Source organism: Uloborus diversus, chromosome 7 (genome assembly GCF_026930045.1).
Source record: "Uloborus diversus isolate 005 chromosome 7, Udiv.v.3.1, whole genome shotgun sequence".
In the NCBI taxonomy this organism is placed as follows: domain Eukaryota; kingdom Metazoa; phylum Arthropoda; class Arachnida; order Araneae; family Uloboridae; genus Uloborus; species Uloborus diversus.
This window is the reverse complement of record NC_072737.1, coordinates 106,616,376-106,639,173: the sequence shown is the minus strand read 5'-3', so window position 1 is coordinate 106,639,173 and position 22,798 is coordinate 106,616,376. Positions and strand designations below refer to the sequence as shown.

The 22,798-nt window shown below is 34.6% G+C and overlaps 1 protein-coding gene across 1 annotated transcript in view; it reads left to right on the top strand.

Annotated features, from left to right (window-relative positions):
* LOC129226402 (cyclin-dependent kinase 12-like) overlaps nt 1-22,798 on the top strand; it is a 171,092-nt gene that overhangs the window by 17,623 nt on the left and 130,671 nt on the right. Inside the window, exon 2 of the mRNA XM_054861002.1 lies at nt 20,574-21,446. Coding sequence (XP_054716977.1) covers nt 20,574-21,446 — 873 coding nt within the window. The remainder of the gene's footprint in view (nt 1-20,573; nt 21,447-22,798) is intronic.

The window sequence follows — 22,798 nt, the reverse complement described above, 5'->3', positions numbered from 1 at the left end:
CACACATGCATGCACCTACACACATACACACACACGCATACATACGGACATATACACACACAACTACCCACACACTCACGCATGCACACAGACACAAACACATATGCCTATACACACATACACATTCCCCCCCTACCACAAACACTCATACACACAACTACCCACACACTCATGCCTGCACACAGACACAAACACATATTCCTACACACACATACACATTCCCCCCCCCCCCCCTACCACAAACACTCATACACACAACTACCCTCACACTCATACCTGCACACAGACGCAAACACACACACACACCCTCGTGATTGCGAAAAACATAATTTGAATTCCAGATGTCAAAATTCAAATTTTTTTTTTCTTTTTGCTTTCTCAAAATTACTATTTTTTCATCACTTACACATATATTTTTATGCCAAAATTGTTACCTTTCATCTATTATTGCAGAAAAAAAGCAAACAATATTTTATAGTTTCTATCAAAGACTCTAAAGTAAAAATTTATCTGAACAATATAATATATAGTGAACAATTCATTTTAACACATATCCAACTTTCTGTTTTTCCACCCTCCTGTTTCATCTATTCCCCTTTTTCTAGTTCTCAGAAAATAAGAAAGTCTTCCAAATGTTACGCTGTCGAAGCCTCCCCTTTCCTCCATAATTATTACAGAGCGCCTCAAATTTTGTTTTCAAGGCTCAATTCCCTGAAAATTTCCGGAAGAGAGTCCTTTGAATGCCTTGCCCTCCAACAACATGGGAGATTATGTAATATTCCGTTTTTGGGACTTCAATTTCAAAAAAATTGCTGGACCCCTAACGCCAACAAATATGATCCCCAGTCGCGTTTTTCAGCAACTACAATTTCGAAAAAATTAAGAAGAAGAAACCTCTGAAACTTTTCTGATTACATCATTGAAAAACGCTCTCTATTAGGACTTCAATTTTGAAAAATTTCAAGAGTAGAGTTTCCCTAGTACAGCCTTTCCCCCTGCCATCATTGAAGGTTGCCTACAATTACGTTTTTAGGACTTCCAATTCGAAATATTGGGACGGAGATGTAAATCGTTCGAAAAATCGATCGAGGACAATCCTTCGAGTCATATTTTCATTAAAGGCAACAAATATGGTATATAATCGCGTTTTAAGACATTAATTTCGAAAAATTTTCAGGGAGGGTATTCGAACCTTTTCTCCCCTTACCATTATCAAAGATCACCTATAAGTTCGATTTTAGAACAAGAATTTTGAAAATTTTCCGGGAGAGACCCCGAAACACCTCTATTTCTACGTGCTCATCTTCGAGTACTAACCGACTCCTTTTCAAAACCAGAAGTTTAATCACCTCATTCTCTCCATAAACAATTGTACAGTGGTGGATCCACCTGATTGTTTTGGGAGGGGCCATCCGAAATTTTTGAACTAACTCCGAACTCCCCAGAAATTTTATTAAAATGAAGTTTTAAAAACTCAATTTTCGGTGTATTGAGACATTAGATGAGGTTATGAATTTAGGAATCTCCCTTGAAAATGTTTCAAAATTTAAATTGCCGAGTTATTTTTGAAAATTAGGAAACTAAAAACGCATTTTGTCTATTTTTGATGATGTACCGAAAAAGGTCAGGTTTCAGATGCTGGCCCCAAAATAGTTTTTGAAAATAAAGCTTAGAAACCAAAATATTCTGTCATTATGAATGCTCTTATAGCTCTTCAGCTGTCCATCCCAAGAATGCACCTTTAGATAATGTTTGCTTACATTTAAGGAAGAGTGAAGGTGCTTAGAATCCTTCCTTCCTGGAAATATTTTGCATTTGAGTCTCTAAAAATTCGATTTTTAACTATATTTATACATATTTTAGAAAGGGATGGAAATTCGTGAGCTCCTCCAAAAACCTCCTTTTAAAGCTATCATCACGGTATAAACTAGGGAAGGAGGGGGTCCTATCAAAGATCTTTTGTAATTGAAGTTTCAAAAAATTTCATTTAAGTTGCTTTTAAGCAAGTTAACTGATAAGGTCTGGATAAGCTAGTTTCCATTCACATTTTTTCCAAATAAAAGACTTAAAATGCAATGTTTTGCTACACAACAAGGCATTTGTGAAAGGGCATGGGAAAAGGGGGTTCTCTCCCTAGTTTCGAAATTAAAGCCATAAAAACGAAAATTTAGGCTCTCTTTGGTCTTATGAACAATAGGTATACTCTGAGAACAGCAGCATTTAGAGATCGTCCAAGTGTCCGTAGTTGGAATCAAGAAATAATGTAAAAGATGGAGAAAATTTTTGGAAATAAACGTTTTGTTTTGAGGGTAGGGACATAATTTATCTCCCAATTAAGGCCTATGCTTCTTTTTCAGTAAAACACATGTGTTAAATTTTCTTATCTTCTCATATTTTTTTTTCCTTAAAAAAATTCCTACAATCACAAGGCTTTGGGAGGGGCCATGGCCCCCATGGCCCCCCTCTAGATCCGCCTCTGCAATTGTATATATACACTATTCAATAAGAGATGGAAGCTTCGAAGCCAATTTTTTATGGGGAAACACGTTTAAAAGCCTCCCTCCCCCGCCACCCCCCCCCCCCCAAAAAAAATATTTTCTGGTTGCGCATCTGCTTCTGCCCCTTAGATTCCAGACACTTCTTATACTGTGTCCCAGCTCCCCCTACTTCTACAAAGTTCCTACGCCTCTGCCAATGTGCATAGGAGCTCGTGTGCTGATTGGCAGCAGGTCGTCTTTTCTGACAAATCCTGCTTCAATTTGTGGCACCATGATGGTCGAATTCATGTCAGGCGCTATGCCGGAATTATGGTCTGGGGTGGTCTCGTGATCCTCGTCCTGTTGCTTCGACAGACGAACTTTGGTTGCGCATACAAGCAATATGGAATACTCTTCTGCAGGCAGATATTCAAACTTTGTTTCACTCCATGCCGAGTCGTGTAGCAGTTCTTATTGTGCCGTGTGGTGGCCACACAAAATACTAATTTCTATCTCTGTTTTGTTTGTTTGGTTTGAAAATGTAATCATTTGTACCATTACCACTCAACTGTGTATTAAATTTCATTCAACTATGATGCTTCCTTCATGGTGTTGCAATTTTCACAAACAGGAGTGTACACATTCATGTCAAGCAATTCCAATGCAATCTACAGGATCTGCTGCAACTGGGTTTTGACAGATAAAAAAACTGATTCATATAATTTAGACCGTTTGTTTTTGTGGAAGCGCTCCCCATGAAAACTCAAAAAATGTAAAAAGTTAAGTTTCGGTGCTTTTTTCTCAGCTCCTATGACCTATGAGGGAAGAAGTTCCCGACTTGGTTTTTTTTTTAAGCTCTTGGAATAGGATTTAAAATTATATGTCGCTTCGCAAGGTTATGTGACACTAATATTTCAAGGTCTTAAAAAGCATTGCTTGATATTTTCAAAAAAAGAAGAAAAAAGAATATTTTGAATTCTGAAATTTTTAATTCAAATTATGTTTTTCTCAATCACAAGTTGCGACAGGACTCTACTCATTGGAGTTATTGTTTCTAGAAACGGCTCCTGTCCCCCAGAACCTGCCGCTCCTCCTGGGCGGTTACGTGTGTATAGTTGTGTGTGTGTGTGTAAGGGTGTGCGTGCATGCATGTATAGGCTTCTGTGTATGCACGTAGGCATGTATGTGTGTGTGTATGAGTGTAAGTGTGTGTATGGCATGGATGCCACCGCCCAGAAGAAGGGTATTCTGGGAGACAGTACACAGGACCAGAGGAGCTGCGCCTGCAGAGGACGGTGGGCGGTGGTGTTGCAGAATCCCCTGGTTCAATCTGAAAAATCAAAGGACCTCAACAGTGGTTAAATGAGGACAATAAGCAACTCGGATTGCTCAATAAATGTGGTGCATACTAGAAATGAGACGGGCTCTGCCCGTGCCTGACAGCCCGAGCCCAGGCCCAAAGCGGGCTTGGACTCTGCAACCGAAAATAGTTTTCGGGATAGGTTCCAAAATAGGTTCGGGACTGAAAATAGGCTTGGACTCAAGCAAATATATTCAATCGTCAATCTCCAAACAAATTCAAAGCAAATAAACATGTTCCTACTGTCAGAAAATGAAAGGAACATTTAAATCGGTTCGATCAATACAAAACTTTAACCAAAAAAAATAATAACGCAATATTTATAGTGTATTTTTGTGATTACTATTGCAATATGTCATACAGTAGTGCATTTGAATTGTAGCATTTTGAGAAAATTTAGAAACTTCTGTTAATAAAGAATATTTGACGTAACATTTTTCATTAGCAGAGATCATTTCAGATTGTAGAAAGTTCGGTTTTTGATACAAGAAAGTTTCCTTCGGGCTCGGATTTTGGTCCGAGACAATATCACTCCGGCTCGGACGTGCTCGGTTACAAATTTTCGTGCTGGCTGGGGCGGGCCTGGGTTCTCGAAAATGAGCCCAAACTCATCTCTAGTGCATACGTGGTAAAAAAATTCAGAATACTACTGTAAAGGGTTTTTATCAAAGAGTAATAATAAAACTGTGAGAAAGAGATTTCCAGATTTTTTAGATGTTGCAATTTTTTTCCCATGTAATTGATTGAGAATGTGGCAAGTAGTAACTGAAAATAATGTGCTTTCACTACCGTAGTTGTGGATAAAAATTCTGACTGGAATTGTAATAAGCTCATAACGAAAAAAATGACTTATCACCGTTCCACCGTTTAATTTACTGAAGTGAAGTAGTAAGCCACAGACATTGGTGACTTCTGAAGATATTTACAAAAAAAAAAAAAAAAAGCAAAGAGCCAAATACTTTTAATACCATATGGCAGTAGCAAATAGAAAGCGGGGGGGGGGGGGGGGATTAAGGGGACTTTGCTACCTCCCCCCTTCTCCATGAGGTCTGAGCTTACACTAGATAGAATTGAAGTTTCAGAGATTTTTAGAATTTTATGAATTTAAATGTGCACACATATCTGTGCATTATATATGTGTAGTAGCATATTGATGTGGATAGAGTGGGAGGGAGAGGTGTAGGAGACTATAATCCCTTCTCCCACTTAGTCAAAACTAAAAAGCAGATTAAATTGTCATCTGCAATGGTATGGAAAGGCTTGGAAGAAATAGTTTCGTTCTGAAATCAGGGTTTTTATTCTGAAAATTTATTACTTTCAAATTAAACCAGTCATATATATTTACTTCATTTCCAGGATAAGAGGGCTGTGGCCCTGCCCCCTCCCTTCATGTGATTTGCAATGGCATGGAAAAGCTAAGAGGAAATGGCTTTGTCCTATTATCGAGGTTTTTATATTTTTTACGAGGTTTTTTAATATTTTATGCTACTTTCAAATATCCACAGTCATATATTTTACTTCATTTCCAGGAACCGGAATGTCACTTTTTACTATTTCTCAAGCTGTTCGAGGGACGCTCACACAAAAACTAACGGTCTAAAATATCTAAAACAGTTTTTTTCATCTGTCAAAACTCAGCTAAGATCCCGTGATTTTTTTTAGAATTTTTATGACACGAATTTGTAAGATCTAGCATTTTTTATTGGTTTCACATGAAATCATGCACATGTTTTTTAACTATGTACATTATTCTTTTTTATTAGGTGTGTCTCGAAAATGAAACAAATGTTTTTAGTTAATAAAAGTGTGCTCCTTTTGATGATGTGAAGGAGAACTAAATTAAAAAGGACCCTTTTGAGAAGTTGCTTTTTGAAATTGAGACAAAATTGACAAAATAAATTTTTGGCTGGTTTTTCACCTAGGAAAATTCAGCAATTATTTGATCTACCAAAAGCCACTTGCATGCCTTTTGGACACAGTGGCGGATAAAGGGGAGGGGGTCATGACCCCCCCCTCCCAAACCCACAACAGTATTTGAATATTTGCTCTAAAAAAGTAAAAACTTGATCAAAACCGTAAGAAGTGGATGCAAGGAGGGGAGGAGGAATCATGGGGTTCACGACCCCCCCCCCCACCACCCGTCATCAAAACATGCGACAATACTTTGTAATCTATTTTAAGGTTCATAGCATTTGAGTAGTAAAAATGACTGCTTGAAAAAGAAAAAGAAAGAAAAGCTGGACCGAAATCATAATAAACAGTAAATGGTTCTCGATTTATAAATTATAAAAGAAATATCATTTCTTTTTTTGGGTATTAACTGTCACTTTTCTATTTATAGCATATATATTTATATAAGAAGATAGTAAAATAGCTTTTCTTGAGACACTTAGTCTGCAAGTCTGGGTTCAGGAGCCAGTAAAATGAAAAGTAACAAAGAAGTGTCTGACACCTGATCGCTTTTTATGCAACAAATTTAATTGACGATAGTTGTTGTAAAACTGTATCCAAAGCTACAGGCAGCGCTTCAATCGATAAAACATCATCGATCTTAAAAACATAGGATCTGACCATTTTTAAATAATTTGACTAAGTTTAATATCTTTAAAAATATATTTTAATCGACACTCTTTCATTGTTTACGCTTCTGCCGATAACATCACAAATGAAGACATGCCATTCTCTGTTGCCATTTACAGAGCGAAATATTTGATTTGCATATTTACTCATGTGTACTGGCAACGATATGGTTGAGAGCACAAGCATAGAGTGCAATATTTAATTCGCTTCTGAATTATCATGACGTGGAAACGCAGTAGACAGATGCGCCTTAGTACATCATTTGTGATATCATAAAGGCCACGCCTTATTTTCAAAATCCGACATTTAAAATAATTAATTAAAAATTAAGTTTTGGGAAAATGAGTTTTTTCTTACTCCATATATATTTTTTTTTTGCTTATTTTATCTATTTTAGTGTCTAAAAGTAGTACTTTTTTGTATGTTTTTAAAACCAATCATGTAAAAAGTAAAAAAATTATTTTAAAAATAAATTATTTATAATTAATTTTAAAAATTAGTTTCTTAAGCATAAATAGTTTTTACTTTTTACAAAAAAGGAAGTATTGTATTCGCGAAAAAATTTTCACTCAAAAATCAGCCTTAATTTCCATTTTGCTCACCCCCGAATGAATGTTTATTTTTGTTTCGACCCGACCACACGTGGATATTTGCCTAGGAACATACAGACACCCGAAATATCCATTTTGACGACCCCCGAGTTAAACCGTTTAACCGCCAATGTTCCAAAAATGGAACATCATATTTAACTGAAAATTTTTACAAGAAATAACGTTAAAATAAACAAGTATTTTTTAACACAGTTTAGTCTTATTTCAAAGTATTTTTTGATTTACTGCTTGAATGTTTATATATTTTCAATTATTTATTGCGATTTTTCAAAGATGAGTGTTTTTTTAGCGTTTTGCAACTTTTTCTTATAAAATTTACCAAAAATTGGCTTTTTCAAAAAATGTGATAATATTTATTATAGTTGTGAAAAATACTTCAATGTATGATTTTAAAATGCTTGTAGAAATATACAATGATATTTCCAAAAGGTGTACCCCTTCAAAATATCATGTTCCAATTTTGGAACATTGGCGCTTTTTAGGGAGTCAAATTTCCAAGAAGTAAATCGTTCGACTTCAAAGGGGAAATTTTATTTTTCGTAATATACGTTTCTTTTTTCTTCTCATTTTGAATGTACTCTGATGTAGATGTTGGCAAAACCAAGTAAGTTTATATTTTGAAAGGATATGACGTTTCATTAGCAAAGAAAATAATAACAGTCTACTGTTTGACGGACTATATGCTCCGAATCCGCACCTGCTCGGACAGCTGCATTGTCTCGTGATAATAAAAAATAATATTAGTGAGCGTTTTATTCTTCATATTTTAAATGCAGTTCAATAATGCGCTAGCTTTGTTTTCGAGCGAAACGAAATTCTGTTTGACGTATACCAACTGTTCATAAATGTTAAAAATGTGTACAAGATTTCTTACTATAGAACAAGCTGTGGCTTATTTAGAGACATTGTCAGATTCGGATTTGTCAGATGTAGATATATGCCAATTACCCCCTGATGAACCAGGCAATATCACTGAGGAAGAAGACATTCTAGAAGACGAGTTACAGCCTATTACACCAATTGATGTATGTGGACAGGTGGACATTTTTTCCGCCAACTCTCCTGAAAATTTAATAAAAAAATCGGAGGAAGAACAAAGTCTGAAATCATTAGATAATAAAAGTAAAAAGCGAATGAAAACGTAAAAAAAGAAAAAGTTGGGATTATCAGGTAATAAAAGTAGAAAAAGAATGAAAATGGATTTAACTTTAGAGAAGAAAGCTAATTTTCAGAAACTGATTTCGTCAGAAAGTATTGAACCGCTTTGACACGCATTTCCGAATATAGTGGATTTATCTCCAATTGATTTATTTTTTAAAATTTTACCTTTGCAGTATGTTGAACACTTAGCAAATATGAAAAACTTGTATGCATTGCAAAAAGGAGAATCAATAGATGTTGACAGAGATGAAATCCTACAATTTTTTGGTTTGCTGCTATTGAGTGGGTACCATTCCGTTCCTTCTGAAGATATGTATTGGAGCAGTGCAGAAGATACATCTATGCCAATTGTACCAACAGTTATGCCTCGAAATCGTTTTCGAAAAATAAAAAACAACTTTAATTTGATGGACAACCATGAATTAAAACAAAATGACAAACTTGGAAAAGTATACCCTATTTACAAAGAACTGTGTAAAAACTTTCAACAATTTGGTGTATTTCATGAAAAATTAAGCATAGATGAATCTATGGTTCCCTACTACGGTCGGCATTCATGTAAAATGTTTATTAAGATTCGGCTTCAAAATTTGGATGCTGTGCTCTTCAAGTGGATACCCATATCCCATGGAGATTTATTCAGACAAAAAAGAAGAATCCCCTGATGTGCAATTAGGATCCAGAGTTGTAAATGATCTATTATCAGTTTTGACTGACACGTCTAAGCATGAAGTATACTTTGATAACTTTTTTACATCATATGACTTAATTTCTCAGCTATCAAAAAAAAGATGTACGAGCAACAGGAACAATTCGTGAAAACCGAACTGGCCATTGTCCACTGAAATCCAAAAAAAGCCCTTTCTAAAGAAGATCGAGGAAATTTTGACTATCGATCTGATGGATCAGTGTACATGTGCAGCTGGAATGATAATGCAGTGGTTACAGTAGCATCTAATTGTTATACATATGAGCCACTTGCATCTGTCAAACGTTACTCAAATGCGCAGATATGCAAGATAAATGTACCACAACCTCATCTTATCAAGAGATACAATGAAGGAATGGGGGGTGTGGACGTCTTGGATAAACTTTTAGGGAGCTACAGACCTCATTTGAGGAGTAAAAAATGGTGAAGGAATCTTGTTAGTAATGCTCTGAATATTTCAGTTGTAGCTAGTTGGTTACTTCATTGTGAGTTACACGAAGTCAAGATGAAGCATTTAGAGTTCCGAAGAGAAATAACAACTCACCTCCTAAGAAGAAAAGTACGAGTGGAAAGTCATCCAGGGCCTCGTTGTCATTTACATAAACAATCAAGAATGTCTGACGGACATTATATTGTATCTGCATCCCAAGGATGTTGTGCGGTGTGCAAAAAAAATATGACTAAGAAACGTTTTCATTGCGACAAACGACTTCACCAGCAATGCTTCCTTCCATATCATGGGCATTAGATATTTCTGTAGATATTGGATTTTCTGAATTCTGGAATGTACATAAATGCACTTTAAAATATTATTTTTTCCGTAATAAAGTATGCTAACATAAAAACCTCATTCAAAACCTCTTAGTTTAAAAAAATTCTCTGAAAAAAAAAAACTTCATGCAAAGCGCCAATGTTCCAAAAATGGAACACACTGAAAAACATAGTAAAAAAAAATTTTCTGGAAATTTTATTTTATTTCTGTATTTACTAGACATAAATAGACATCATTTCAAAAGATTACTCAAATTTGATCTTCCGTCAATAGTTCGGCGGTTAAACGGTTAATTACAAGGAATTTTCTCGTGACGTCCGTATGTACGTATGTATGTGTGTATGTATCTCGCATAACTCAAAAACGGTATGTCCTAGAAAGTTGAAATTTGGTACGTACACTCCTAGTGGGGCCTAGTTGTGCACCTTCCTTTTTGGTTGCATTCGGATGTTTCTAAGGGGGTCTTTTGCCCCATTTTTGAGGGGAAATCATTGTTAATTTCGATGTAAACTCAAGTGGTGTTATAATTTGCCGGACACTTGGCGATATATCGCCAGTCTTTTGGTATAATTTTTATAGAAAAATTACATTACTATAAAATCGCAAAATTTTCAGCTCAGAAATTCATTGAATTTTTTTATTTTGCAAAAATTTAGGCTCATAAGAAGTGCTTTCACAGTATTTCATCCTAGTTTATACAACTGTTTATTTGCACAAGAGATTGTTTATGCTTTTTTTCAAAGTTCATTGTAATCACTTTCAATGGACACATAATTAAATTATGACATCTGTTTTATTTTATTTGCGCTTTGCATTTCTGATATATTTTTTCTGAAAGGAAGTTTTTGTTTTGCATTAAAATATAGTTGATAATATGGCAATTGCACAAAGTTAAAATGCACACCTGTTGCATAGTGTAATATGTTCACTAAAAAAAGTTTCAGATTTATTTGAATTACTTGGAGGCTTGCTCCCCCCCTCCCCCCGCTAGAATATGTGTCTCCAAATCTGTATGTAAGCAAGGAAAATGTTGCGTAGCGAAGCTCAAAAAATAGTAGACTCCAAATTTAGACCCGAAGGAAATTAGGAAATAAATGCTCTCACTCATTCAACCCTTAATTGCTGCCATCCTCTCCCCCTAAACACGTATTTTTTAATACCCTGAAGACTGCCTGAAGAAGATCTTGATGCCCCACCCCATTAGGAGAAAGAGAAGCTGTTCCTTCTATTCCTCTATTTTCACTAGAGGAAAACGTGGTTATGGCGGAAATTCGTCAATTTTTGCAAAATTTCCCAGTTTTTCCCTCCCAATTACTGTTATCCTAATTAAAGTATGATTAAAAAAAGGTGACCTGAAAAGCCCAAACTTTCAAGAATAATGTGTAGTTTTTCAATTTGAGCAAATGTTTGATCTTGAGTATTTATGAAGAGTTTAAACAGAAAGCACCTCTTACTTTGTCAACTCATAAATTTAACCGCCATTTAATATTAAATTTTAACGGAAAATGAAAAATTAAAAAAGGTGCATCATTTGTACTGCTGTGAAGAATCTTATGCAGAAAAAATTATCTCAAAATATTTAAATGCGAATGAGCAATCGGGAGGAAACTTCCCCATGGACTTAACATTGACTTCAAAACTTCTGAGGCTCTCTCCAGCGACTAAGGATAAGAGGAGGTGACGCACTTTGGTCCGCTTTTTCACTTATCACTTTTTTTCTCATCATAAAAGTTGAATGAGCAGTTTCGATTTTCTGCAGTAAATTTCACTCAACACATCTCAACACCGTAGATTTTTTTGCAAATGTGAATTGATAATCTTTTTTTATATTAATTTTTTAACGGAACCTTGTAAAGTGGACCAACATTCCCGTGGGGCACATTGACTGCATAACTCAAACAGCATTTGTTATAATTTTAGTGATATATAGATATACTATCAAACGTTGTAACTACTCTATTCTCTTTTGTGTGTAGAGTGAAAAATATAAAGTTTAAAGATCAATATAACACATTAAATTGATTTTAATTCACAAATCATCTTTAATTAAAAGCAGCAATAAGCATTCACCATTAGTAGGGGAGACCGGGGCAAGATGACTATGCTAACAATTTTCGTTGTTTATTAATTTATTTTTAAGGATAGTAATATTAATTTTACATGAGCTGTTACAGTAGTCCTTTGTAACATTAAATATATTACCATTTAGTTTTTAAGATAAAAATAATGAGGGATATTTTTAGTTTTTCATAACCTTAACAAATCGTCATCTTGCCCCAGAACTGGGGCAAGATGACGATTTGTTAAGGTTATGGTGATCTGATGGGTCAAGATGACTTGCCACAGTACTGGGGCAAGATGACAACATTGAAAAAGGTTGGACATAGTTTATGATTTGAATATGTTATCTAGTTTAACAAATGATAACTGTGTTTTTACATCTTACCAAGTATCAAATTAACAATACATTGCAGCGTAATGTTGAAGTATTAAGTTGTGCAACTAACAATGGGCACAAATAAAAATGCCATTTTCATAATTAGAACATTCCTCATGCCACCACTCTTGGCTTTTACAGCACTGGATCCGTTTATCTGTTGGATGGTCCCAATATTCCTCTGGACAACCAGAGCATATTATAACACCATCCATATTGAAGTTGATGCAACTGGATTGCTTGGCACAAATTGTATAGACTTGGATCTACAGGAACTTAGTTTGAGAACTCGAACTAAGTTACTCGAACTAAGTTTTTACTCATTTCTTAGCTTCACGGGATTATTTTCCCTAATTTTTTTTTTAAATAATCTATTTTTTCCTTCCATTTTGCTCCTTGTTCTGACATTTCTCTGATGGGTGTTCTTGTAAGAATGTTTGAGCTCAGTTTTCTGCCCTTTTTTTTCTCTTATTAAGTTGTTTTAGGCAATGCATTGAAATCAGAAACACTAACAAGCTTCTTTGGTGAATTGGAATCAGCAATTGCCGTAAGTTCTGCTTCGTCTGGAGGGTTTATATGTTGGTTTTCTACTATCAAGGACTGAGTATTAGCATTATTATTCTCAATTTCATCACCAACTAGCTCGTCATCTTGCCCCGCGTTTCTGCCCGTCATCGTGCCCCGGACTGCCTGTTTGAACGGATTCGTCTCTATTGCCATAAAGGATGGCGATTTATTGATATTTATTCATGGAATATGTAGTATTTAAACTAAGTTATTCATAAATACTAAAGAAACACGAGAAATCTTATCTGTATCTATAGCAGAGCTTATTTACATATGCACAAAAGTTATATCGTGGCAACTATAAACAATCAGAGCTTCAGAACTAACATAAATATGGCGATTTCAGCGTATCTATACTATTTCTGAGTGAACAGCGGATAGGAGAACCAGTGTTATCCAGTTGATGCTGTTACCTTCTGGAAAACGGAAAAATTAAGGTATTCGTCATCTTGCCCCGGTCTCCCCTACACAATTATTTTTTAAAAATCAAAGGAAAAATCAATTATTGAACATTTATAACACAATTAATGAAGATTGAAGTTAACTAAGGATGTGATAAATGAAATCCGGGAAAATAAAAGTGCTACTTCCAGAGCTTTGGAAGTAGCACTTTTATTGGACTGGGCTTTCGAAGAATAAGTCATATGTTACTTTTATGCGAAGTTACATCAATATTTGCTAGGGGGAAAAGCTTTTTTTTCTTCATTGCATTGCATGAAACAACTTTAAAAAAAAAAAAAAAAACATTCTAATACCATATATTGCAAAAAAAAAAGTACAATAAAATTGACAGCTTTAAGTTAACATATCTTTGTGTTCTACAATCAAATATAAAAAATGAAATTTGATACAGTAAACCTTGTTTTATACAGGTTTATTTTACGTGGTTTCGATTATATGCAGTTTAAGATTTGACACCTTATTTTATTTTACGCGGATGAGTTTCGGTTTTATGCGGAATGCAAACATAATATTTTCCCCTCATTCTAAACCCGAACTCCTAAAGATTGCAGATAACAAGCAATAAATTGCATTTTGGCGTGCTAATAATCGAGCTTGGGCCCCTGGAGTCCTTTTATGCGGTTGGTTCCAGTGCTCTTTCCAGAAGTAAAGTTATTAAACTGACACAGTTCATAACTCACTGTAAGAAGAGCTTTTAAGAGTGACAAAGAAGGACAAAACCAACAAGGGTACCGACATCGATGATACACAACCAAAACGTTCACTTTGAAAATTTTGAGCCATTCTTAAATTTTTCTGATTGTTAGTGAAGGAAAATTCTATCATGGAAATGACGCAAGAGATCATGGATGCGTTAATGCTCTGCAAAGAGCTACAGAGAAAAATTCTTAATTACTGCCAAATAACTATTATATCCAGCTTCTTTTCATAAACACTAAGTTAATTTGTTTTCTCTGTACATGATGTGAATATACATCGTTAAAGTACACATTAAACTTATTATAAAATTAGTCATCTCCAGGGCCGCCCCCTGTCTTTATGTGCAAGGTTGTGCGTTGCACGACGCCGCCAGAGTCGAAAAGGCGCTGAGCTCCACCAATCAAAAAATGCTCCAAATGGGAGAAAAAAATCTGCAAACAAAAAAATAAAAAATTGAACTTTTCATTATATCTAATGGTGTAATTAGTTTGGAAACCATGATTTGAACTTACTCTGATTTCGTGGAAAATCGCTCTTGTGTTTGAAACTTCAATCTTTTTGCATCCTGCAAATATTTAAATATTTTGGCTAGTCAAATGTTATTTTCGCATATGCTACCTTAGATTAGTATTGTTTTGTTCAATTTTAATAAAAAACACATAAATTTATTTTATAGAAAACATCCCAACGTTGAATGAACTCGGACTTCAAACACGAGAAGCGACTTCGCGAAAAATCACTTCTCGTGTTTGAAAATTCAATCTTTTTGCATCTTTCAAATATTTAAATATATTGACTAATCGGATGTTATTTTCACATAAGCTACCTTAGATTAGCATATTTTGTTTAATTTTAGTAAAATATAAATTTATTTTAAGGGAAACATGACAACATTGAACTTAATTCGCGAAAATTTGCTTCCCTTGTTTGAGATTTAAATCCTTTTGCATCTTGTAATTTGGCAACTAGAAGTTATTTTGACACATGCTACATCAGATTAGCTTATTTTATTTTTTATTTTAATAACTAAAGAATTAATTACTTTGGTATTGTTTAATTATATGCTTATTTATTTTTGCAATTTTGAATTTAATTATCTTTAGATAATTTTTGGTCATAACAGAATTTAAATTCAAGCAATTGAGCACTTTACAAATTAACTTAAAATCTGTATTTTAAATATAAAGTTGAATTATATGATTTTATAAAGTTGATCATCATTTGACATCATTTTCTTTATGTCTGCTAAAATAATTAAGATGTGTGACAGGGGTGGTTGTGTTGTGATTATTCACTGGAAATCCGGTAGTGTTCGTTTTTATGCTTTTACCTCCCTATATCTCCAATTTTCCCCTTTACCTCAAATGTTCAAAATTACTACTTTAATAAGGTTGTGGGTACTTGGAGCAGCTTACCGAAAGAGGCTGCAATGGCAAAGGATCAGATAGCTTAAGGAGGGTCATTGATCTTTATTTGGATCAAATAAATTGACTAGGACCAGCCTAGCTAGGCCCAGGGCTTGTTGCTGGTTATCAACAGGCACTGGGCCTGGTATTTCTATGCAGAATATTTTGACTTAATAAACTATTTTAACATAAGAAATTAATTGTATGCATATCAAAAGTTATTGTAGTACAGGTTGATTCATAATGAATGTGCCAAAAAGAATAGCGCAGGTGTGACTGCCATAATAGGTTTATTCAGCCAAAACAAATTTCTTCTGCAAGTACAATTATGCAAGTTTTATTTGGCAACAAAGAAAAATCATCGAATGACGAACATGCGACTAGAGCCGCTGTTAAACAAAATGTCATCCATGCAGGAGAAAGTGTACACTGCGGTTTCGAATATGCCTAACCTCCTTCGTAACTGTTGTGCAAAGACATTTTCGGCCGAAATTTTGTAAAGAATCACGGTAAGAACCCCATCATTGGATTGGCCCGTGCTGGGCCACAGGATTTGACATGTCTTCATTAGCCTCCGAGATCACCAGATCTAATGCCCTGTGATTTTTTTTTCTCTGGAGTTTCGTTTAAGACAAAATATTTGTGCTTCCATTTCCTTAGGACTTAGAGGAATTGAAGGACTTCAACACTGCAGATAACTGCAGCGTTGAACTCCATCACAGGGGATATGCTATCACAAATGTGCCAGGAGCTTGATTAACGCGTCAGGGTTGCCACGCACCGGGAAAACCCGGAAAACCTGGAATTGTCAGGGAAAATGAAAATGGCCGAAAATCAGGGAAATGTCAGGGAAAATGAAAAATTGCATATTTCCGATCGTTCTTAGCGCGGCCTGCGGTCTATATGACGTCAAAAAAAAAAAAAAAACCTTTCTGCCTTGTTTTTTTCGCCGCCATTCCCTTCCCATTCGTCGTTTTGTCATTCCCCTCTTTCTTCTTCCCCCTGCAGTTTTTTTTATCAACAACTCTGCCATTGGCACGTGCGCCATAGCAGTCGGCGTGCACCATAGCAGTCAGCGGCGGACATGCGCAGAAGGTACTTCTTTTCTTCCTCGTTTGAGCGGGCTCTGTTTAAGCGCTGCTTGTTTACGTCAGCAGTTCTGAAGTTGTTGTGATGCACAGCACGTTGTTTTGTCTGGGAGTGCTGACTGAAGTTTTTAATGAGCTGCAATAATCTTTTCATATTTTATATTATTTCTTTAAATTAATTAATGAAATCGTATTATTCTAAACAATTTTGTTCTGTAAATTTAGTTCATGAGACAATTTTAAACTTAGAAAGTTTCTTTTTTACAGAAGTATCGCTAATCTTTTAGTATTTTGGTAGTGATCTCTTAAGACTTCCAATGCGCGTCTTTCTTTCAAAATAAAAGTAATCCGATTTAAAAAAAATCTGCACATCAGAGAAGTTTCTGATCAATGCTCAAACTTTATGACAGGGTGCCCACAGGAGTGATTATGGCGCAAGTTGCGCCATCAATTTTTTTTTTTTTGGGGGGGGGGGATTTTTTAGTTATTTATTTTACTTTATTTTTATTCAAATTATTTACTCATATTATTTTACTTTATTATTTTCATCTGTGTGTGTATTTTATTGGGGAGCGAGCACACTTTTTTTTCAAAACAATAATAATTAAAAATAAATAAATAGGTAAAAAAAATAAAAAAAGAGGCTTAAAAATAAAAAAAGCGCTAAGGCGTTCAGAAATATTGGGGGGGGGGGGTGCTATTGAACTTGGGGGGGAGCACCCCTGTTTTATGAGCAACAAACAGAGGAAATATGTGAAGCTAATAGGTGCATGATTTTTTTACAGGCCAAAGTCTAAAAGCGCTTTGAGTTCAATGGATTGGAGGTGTAGAAAGCAATAATTGAAAAAGTTTAGGTTTCATAAGTTTTAGTTCAGATTATTTTAGCAATTAACTTTATTTTTGTGATACAGATGTCACAATTGCTAATTCTGCAGTTCTTTCACTTGATGTAAGGCAGTGGCTCCTCGCTATTGAAAATTAGATATGCTACATTTACATTAATTGTTTATTACAGTGATTTGCTTCACTTGTGTGAGTACATTAGGGTAGTTCAAAAATACACTTTAAAAAAAAAGGTTTCTCCTAGAAAACAGGACACCACTCAATGCTTTTAGACTTGTGGATAGTAAAATACTGGAGGAATTTTAACTTCCTATTCCAACTGAAAGAGGATGCTCGACCCCCTCCCTCAAACTTCATAAGTATGAGGAGGGGGTTAAAAAAATTCATTGAACTGAAAAAACAATGTTACATACTATAATCTACACGAGTTATATGCATATTCATTGCAATAAAATAATTACTTACATAAAAAAAAAACAGCTGAGGAAATTAAATGTTTCTAAATTTGTGACTCTTTTTCTATGCTAGAGCTAATTTTAAATGGTGGGGTCATTGAGCACCCTCTTAAAATTTGAGCAAGAAGTTAAAACTTTTACAGCACAATACTATTAGTAAGTCTAAAAAAAATAAGGGGTGTCTTGGACTCGAGCCGAGAGAGAAAAAAAAATTGAACCACCCTTAGTACATATTTTTGATTATTTCAGCTTGAGTAAATTAAATTTGGTAGTCATTGTTTGTAAAGTTTGAAAGTGAGGTAAGTTTTATCAAAATTTGAGCTATATATATATTAATGTTGCAAAATGAAGGTGGAGATTGATAACCTGGAATTTTTCTCAAAACCACCTGGAAAACCTGGAAATGTCAGGGAATTTCATTCTTGAACTTCCGTGGCAACCCTGACGCGTAGACATTTGTCATGTCACCTGAGGGGCACACATTGAAACCTATAAAAACTTGAATATATGTAGTTTTGAGGTAAAATTTTCTAAATATATTAATTACAACATTCACAATCATGTTTTCTTTTTGTCTCATTCATTATGAATTACCCTGTACATATGTATATTCAAGTAATTGGGGTCTTAGTTTTAAAATTACCGTCCCTCCCTCGCCCTGATTTGCTCTTTGAAACTTTCAGGTGATTTTTTCTGAAATCAACAAGTCAAAATCACACCTGAATAATATTGCCTTTCTGAATTTAAATTTTAATTTCAACAAAAAACCTATTTGTTTCCAAAATAAAACTACTTTTGTCGTAATATATGTCAACTTCTTATGAATTTTCAATTTCAAGATATGGCTCCATGAATCTGAACTTGCACATTTATTGATTATTACCAGTTATTCAGTGAAAATTGAATAGGCTCAAGTTTCCATTCAGAGTATTTATCACTTCCCAAGCAGCTTTTGTATGTTTTGAAGTGTGGAGACTGCACTGTGGGCTTTCCAAGGTTCGAAAATATCTGATATTTTGATATACAGGGTGTCCGAGAAGTCTTTGACACATTTCGAAAATTTGGTTAAAAAAAAAATAAATGAGATAGAAAGTAAAATTAAATTACATTTATTACCTCATATAGTAAAGTTTTTTTAAGCCTATCAATACACCTCGATGTGGGCCCCTTTTGTCGCAAGAAGAATATCCATCCTATAATCAATTTCTGACCAAGTTCATTGTAGCATTGATTCTGTAACTTGCAAGATTGCAGCTGTAATGCGATGTTTAAGATCTGAAATGTTGTGCACTTTGGTGGAATACACAGTGTTTTTGACGAATCCCTAAGAAAGAAAGCGGGAGCCACTGGATGGGACCATCTGGTCCAATCCACCTGTTTGGGAATTCTCGATTTAAAAATTTAATTAAAGCACAAAGTAATTTTGTGATTTTTTTTTTTCAAAATTTTAAAATTGTCTGTTTTTGAGAAATTGAAATTTTAAAATGTGATAAAATTAAATTTTAAAATAAATAATTTTTCATTTTATCAAGTTGCACATCAAATTAACCAGATTAAAAGAGCTTTAAAACAAGACCAATTTTAAGCTTGCTTGTATCTTTCATAGTTTCTGAGAAAATGCGGATTAACAGTCTCAAAGTGTAGTATTTTTTAATGAAAGTTTGAATAATTAATAATTAATAACTTTTGAATGAGGTGAAAGAAAAAATATTTTTCAGCATTTTCATTCATAACTAGGTTAAATCTCTTCATGTACCAAGTTTCATCCAGTTCTGTCACAGTCCTTCCTAAACCGTGTGATTATTTGACACGGAATGACCCACTCCCATTAAAAATATTTTCCAAGTACCAAAACTGAACCTGTTTAATGATAACTTAAAACAAGATTAAAAACTGAAATCTAAATAGTCTAATAGAAGAAAAATGTGCCTTTTAGTCCTTTGTTTTGTTTATCAATCTCTAACAAAATTTGGATGCAACCAAAGAAACACTTGCAAGTTCTTATTTTAATTTTATTAAACATATTATTTATTTTAAATTATATTTTTCATATACAGTCGAACCTTGTTATCATGACACCTTTGGGACTGTCAACAAAGAAAGTACTTTGCCTACTTCCATCTTGTGAGTGACCAAATATGGTGTCTGTGTTTCACATGTAACTGTATTGCCATTCTGGTCAAAAAACTATCTTCCTTGATGTGTTTATCCTCAGGCGTATGCTTCCAAAGCGATTTATTTTCTTCCACCCTCTTGAGTTTGTGCATAATTTCTGTTCATCCCAAGATTTTTTTTCTAGGAACAACAGGTTTTTTCTGCAAATTAAAAAAGTCTGTCTTTTTAAAATGGCATTGTTTGATGCTTTTTAGCTCCCTCCATTCTTGAAGAGTTGCTTCACTTGGCGACCCTAACATTTTGCATGCATTTTTATTGTTGAGTCGCCATAATCGGCTGGCAGATTAGGTTCAGCTGGCATTTAACTTGAATCCATCAACTGAAACAATTTTTACCAGGTTGTTGAAAGTATCGGACACTCCAACTTCAGTAACTCTTTTGTTAAAAAATTTTGACAAAACTGTCAAGAAAAAATATTGCAGTCTTGTCATGGATCTAGGAATATTCCCTTGTTTTAGACGGACACATGAATCATGATCCCTAAATTTAAATTTATTGTTCTTTAAATCTTTTCATTCCATGAGAAACTCCATGAGTTTTGCTTTTCATTTTTAAATTTTTAAGGAGGAGGGGGAATTTTTTTCTACAAGGGACTAAAGGTGTAGATGGCGACCGCTAATCTACACCTTTAGTCCCTTGTTTATCTACATATTCAAAGTCTCAAAAATTTTTGGCAGCTTTATTCTGTTAAAAATTTAATGTAACATTAATTCATTAAAATTGAATTTCCTGTAAATTTTAATTGAGTTTTAATTAAAGATCTCTTTACAGACGCAATCGAAGATTAAGGACTCCAAGCCGAAGCTTTAGTCGAAGCCCTGGTAGGTGGAAGAATCGCAATCAGCGATCTATGTCTAGGACTAGTACTAAATCTCGATCCCGATCTAGTTCCCCACACAGAAAGCATTCAAAAAGGAGAAAGAGAAGCCCTAGTTTATCAAAATTTGCTTCCAGCCTTGCTTCAGAACTTTGTAAACATAGACGAGCTAAAAAACTTAAACACCGTGAATCACTATTGGTTAGGAGAGATCCGGAAGTAAAGGAAATTGAATCAAATCCAGAAAATGGAACTCTTTGTCCTCCAAGCACAGTGGCAGAGTTATCTGACAATTCTGTTTCATCATCTGCTTTCAATTCACAAGAAGCACCTCCTCCTCCTCCTGAAACTCAAATATTTCCAGAAGTACCAGATCCAACTATCGAAGAATCCAGTGTCTTGTCCAATAGTCAAACTTCTGATCTTGTAACTCCTACAGTTAGCCAAGAAATAAAATCAGAAGAAACTACGGAAGAAGCTCCCCAAGTACCCAAATCGCCGGAACCTCCTGTTGAAGCTGAAAAACCGCCTCCACCACCACACCCGAAGCCTCAACCTCCATTGCCGACATTACCCCCTCTTCCTCTCCCACCTGTAGGACCAGATGATGAAAACTTGGTTGATGACGATGATGATCTCTCATCTCCACCTTCTCCTCCTCCAAAGAAACCAACCACTCCACCTAAAAAAGGCATCAAAGATCTTCCTTTACCTCCCGGAATCAACAAAGAGGACATTATGTCCCCAGAGCTTGATGGAGATAGATCTCCTACAGATTTGGGACATCCGGAACCGGCAGCTACATTTCAAACAGCTAACAGACAAATGTAAGTAATAAATCATTGTTTTTTCTTAATAATGTAATCAAATTAGGGGAGGGGGGAATAAAACAAGCAGGAATCACTCTGTAGCACATGAAATTATGAAGAGCTTCATGCCATAAGCTTGGATTTTCCAGTTTCTTTACTTCAGGCTGCACTACCACTTAAATTTTCTTTTTTTTTTCGTGATTAAAGTGATTAAATATTTAATAATGAGTGGAACTAAAATTTTCAGTCTTTAAACAATACTTATTTTTTTAACATTTTTGGATTATTGGTACCATAAGTTATTTTAGAATAAAACATCTGATCTTTGTTAAGTTTTTACAATTTTAAAAATATCAACTTCGGTGTGCATTTGGTGATCGGAGTAGAATATTCTCAACGTAGTCCATGCATGTCGTAAAAAGCTACTAAAGTGGACACCCAATCTGAAGTGTGAGGCGCCTTGCTAATAAAGGGCATCTGGATGTCTTAACAATCCCCTAGAGGAACTGGGTGGAACTTTGTTGTAATTAGCCATGCACTCTTACAGGGTGGTTGTACAGGTGTTCGCCTTTTACCACCCTCCAGTTTCCAGCTCCTATATAGTTGGATGTTGACCAGGGTTAATTGATTTAAACCACGTTGGTTTAAATTGTGATTTAGACCTAGTGTTTTTTTTAAACCATGTGGTTTTTTTCAAAAATGTTTTTTTTTTTTTTTGAAAAACTTCATTGTTTTTTCCCGAAATGTTTTCATAAATTTTACATACTATTACAAAGAATGAAATCTAATTGATGCAAAGTAACTAGGTGAGCTTTTTAGATAAATTGCAGATTTAAGAAATTTCGAAACTTATAATTATTAAGGTAATGCAAGTTCGCCAAATAGTTTTTGCTTTTTTGTTTTTTGAAATCTATGCAGTTTTTTATTAGGTACATAACCATACAAGGCAGACAAACTAACTTTTTCTAAAATTACATGGGAAAAAAAAATCCAAGTAGCTCTTTTATAATTTTTAATTTATCATTATTTTTGAGTCTTATGAATTTCAAAACAGTCCAAAAAGCATGTTTCAACTAAAACTTCATGTACTACCTAAGTTGCTTGATTACTTGAAATTTATTGAGATAGATTATGTATTATTGAAGCAAAGCATAGTGTAAAAATATCTTAACAGTAGAATATGTAAATGACAAGGGAAAAAAATAACTAAAAATGTCCAAGGATGCTTAGGGCAGGCATAAAATTGTGCTTATATCTGCACACTTTTTGTATCCTCGGACGATGCAGTCACAGCAAGAAAAAAAAATGTATAAAATTATTAAAACAGAGCACATTCATGTGACTCTGTGATCTTTTTAAAAAAAAAATAC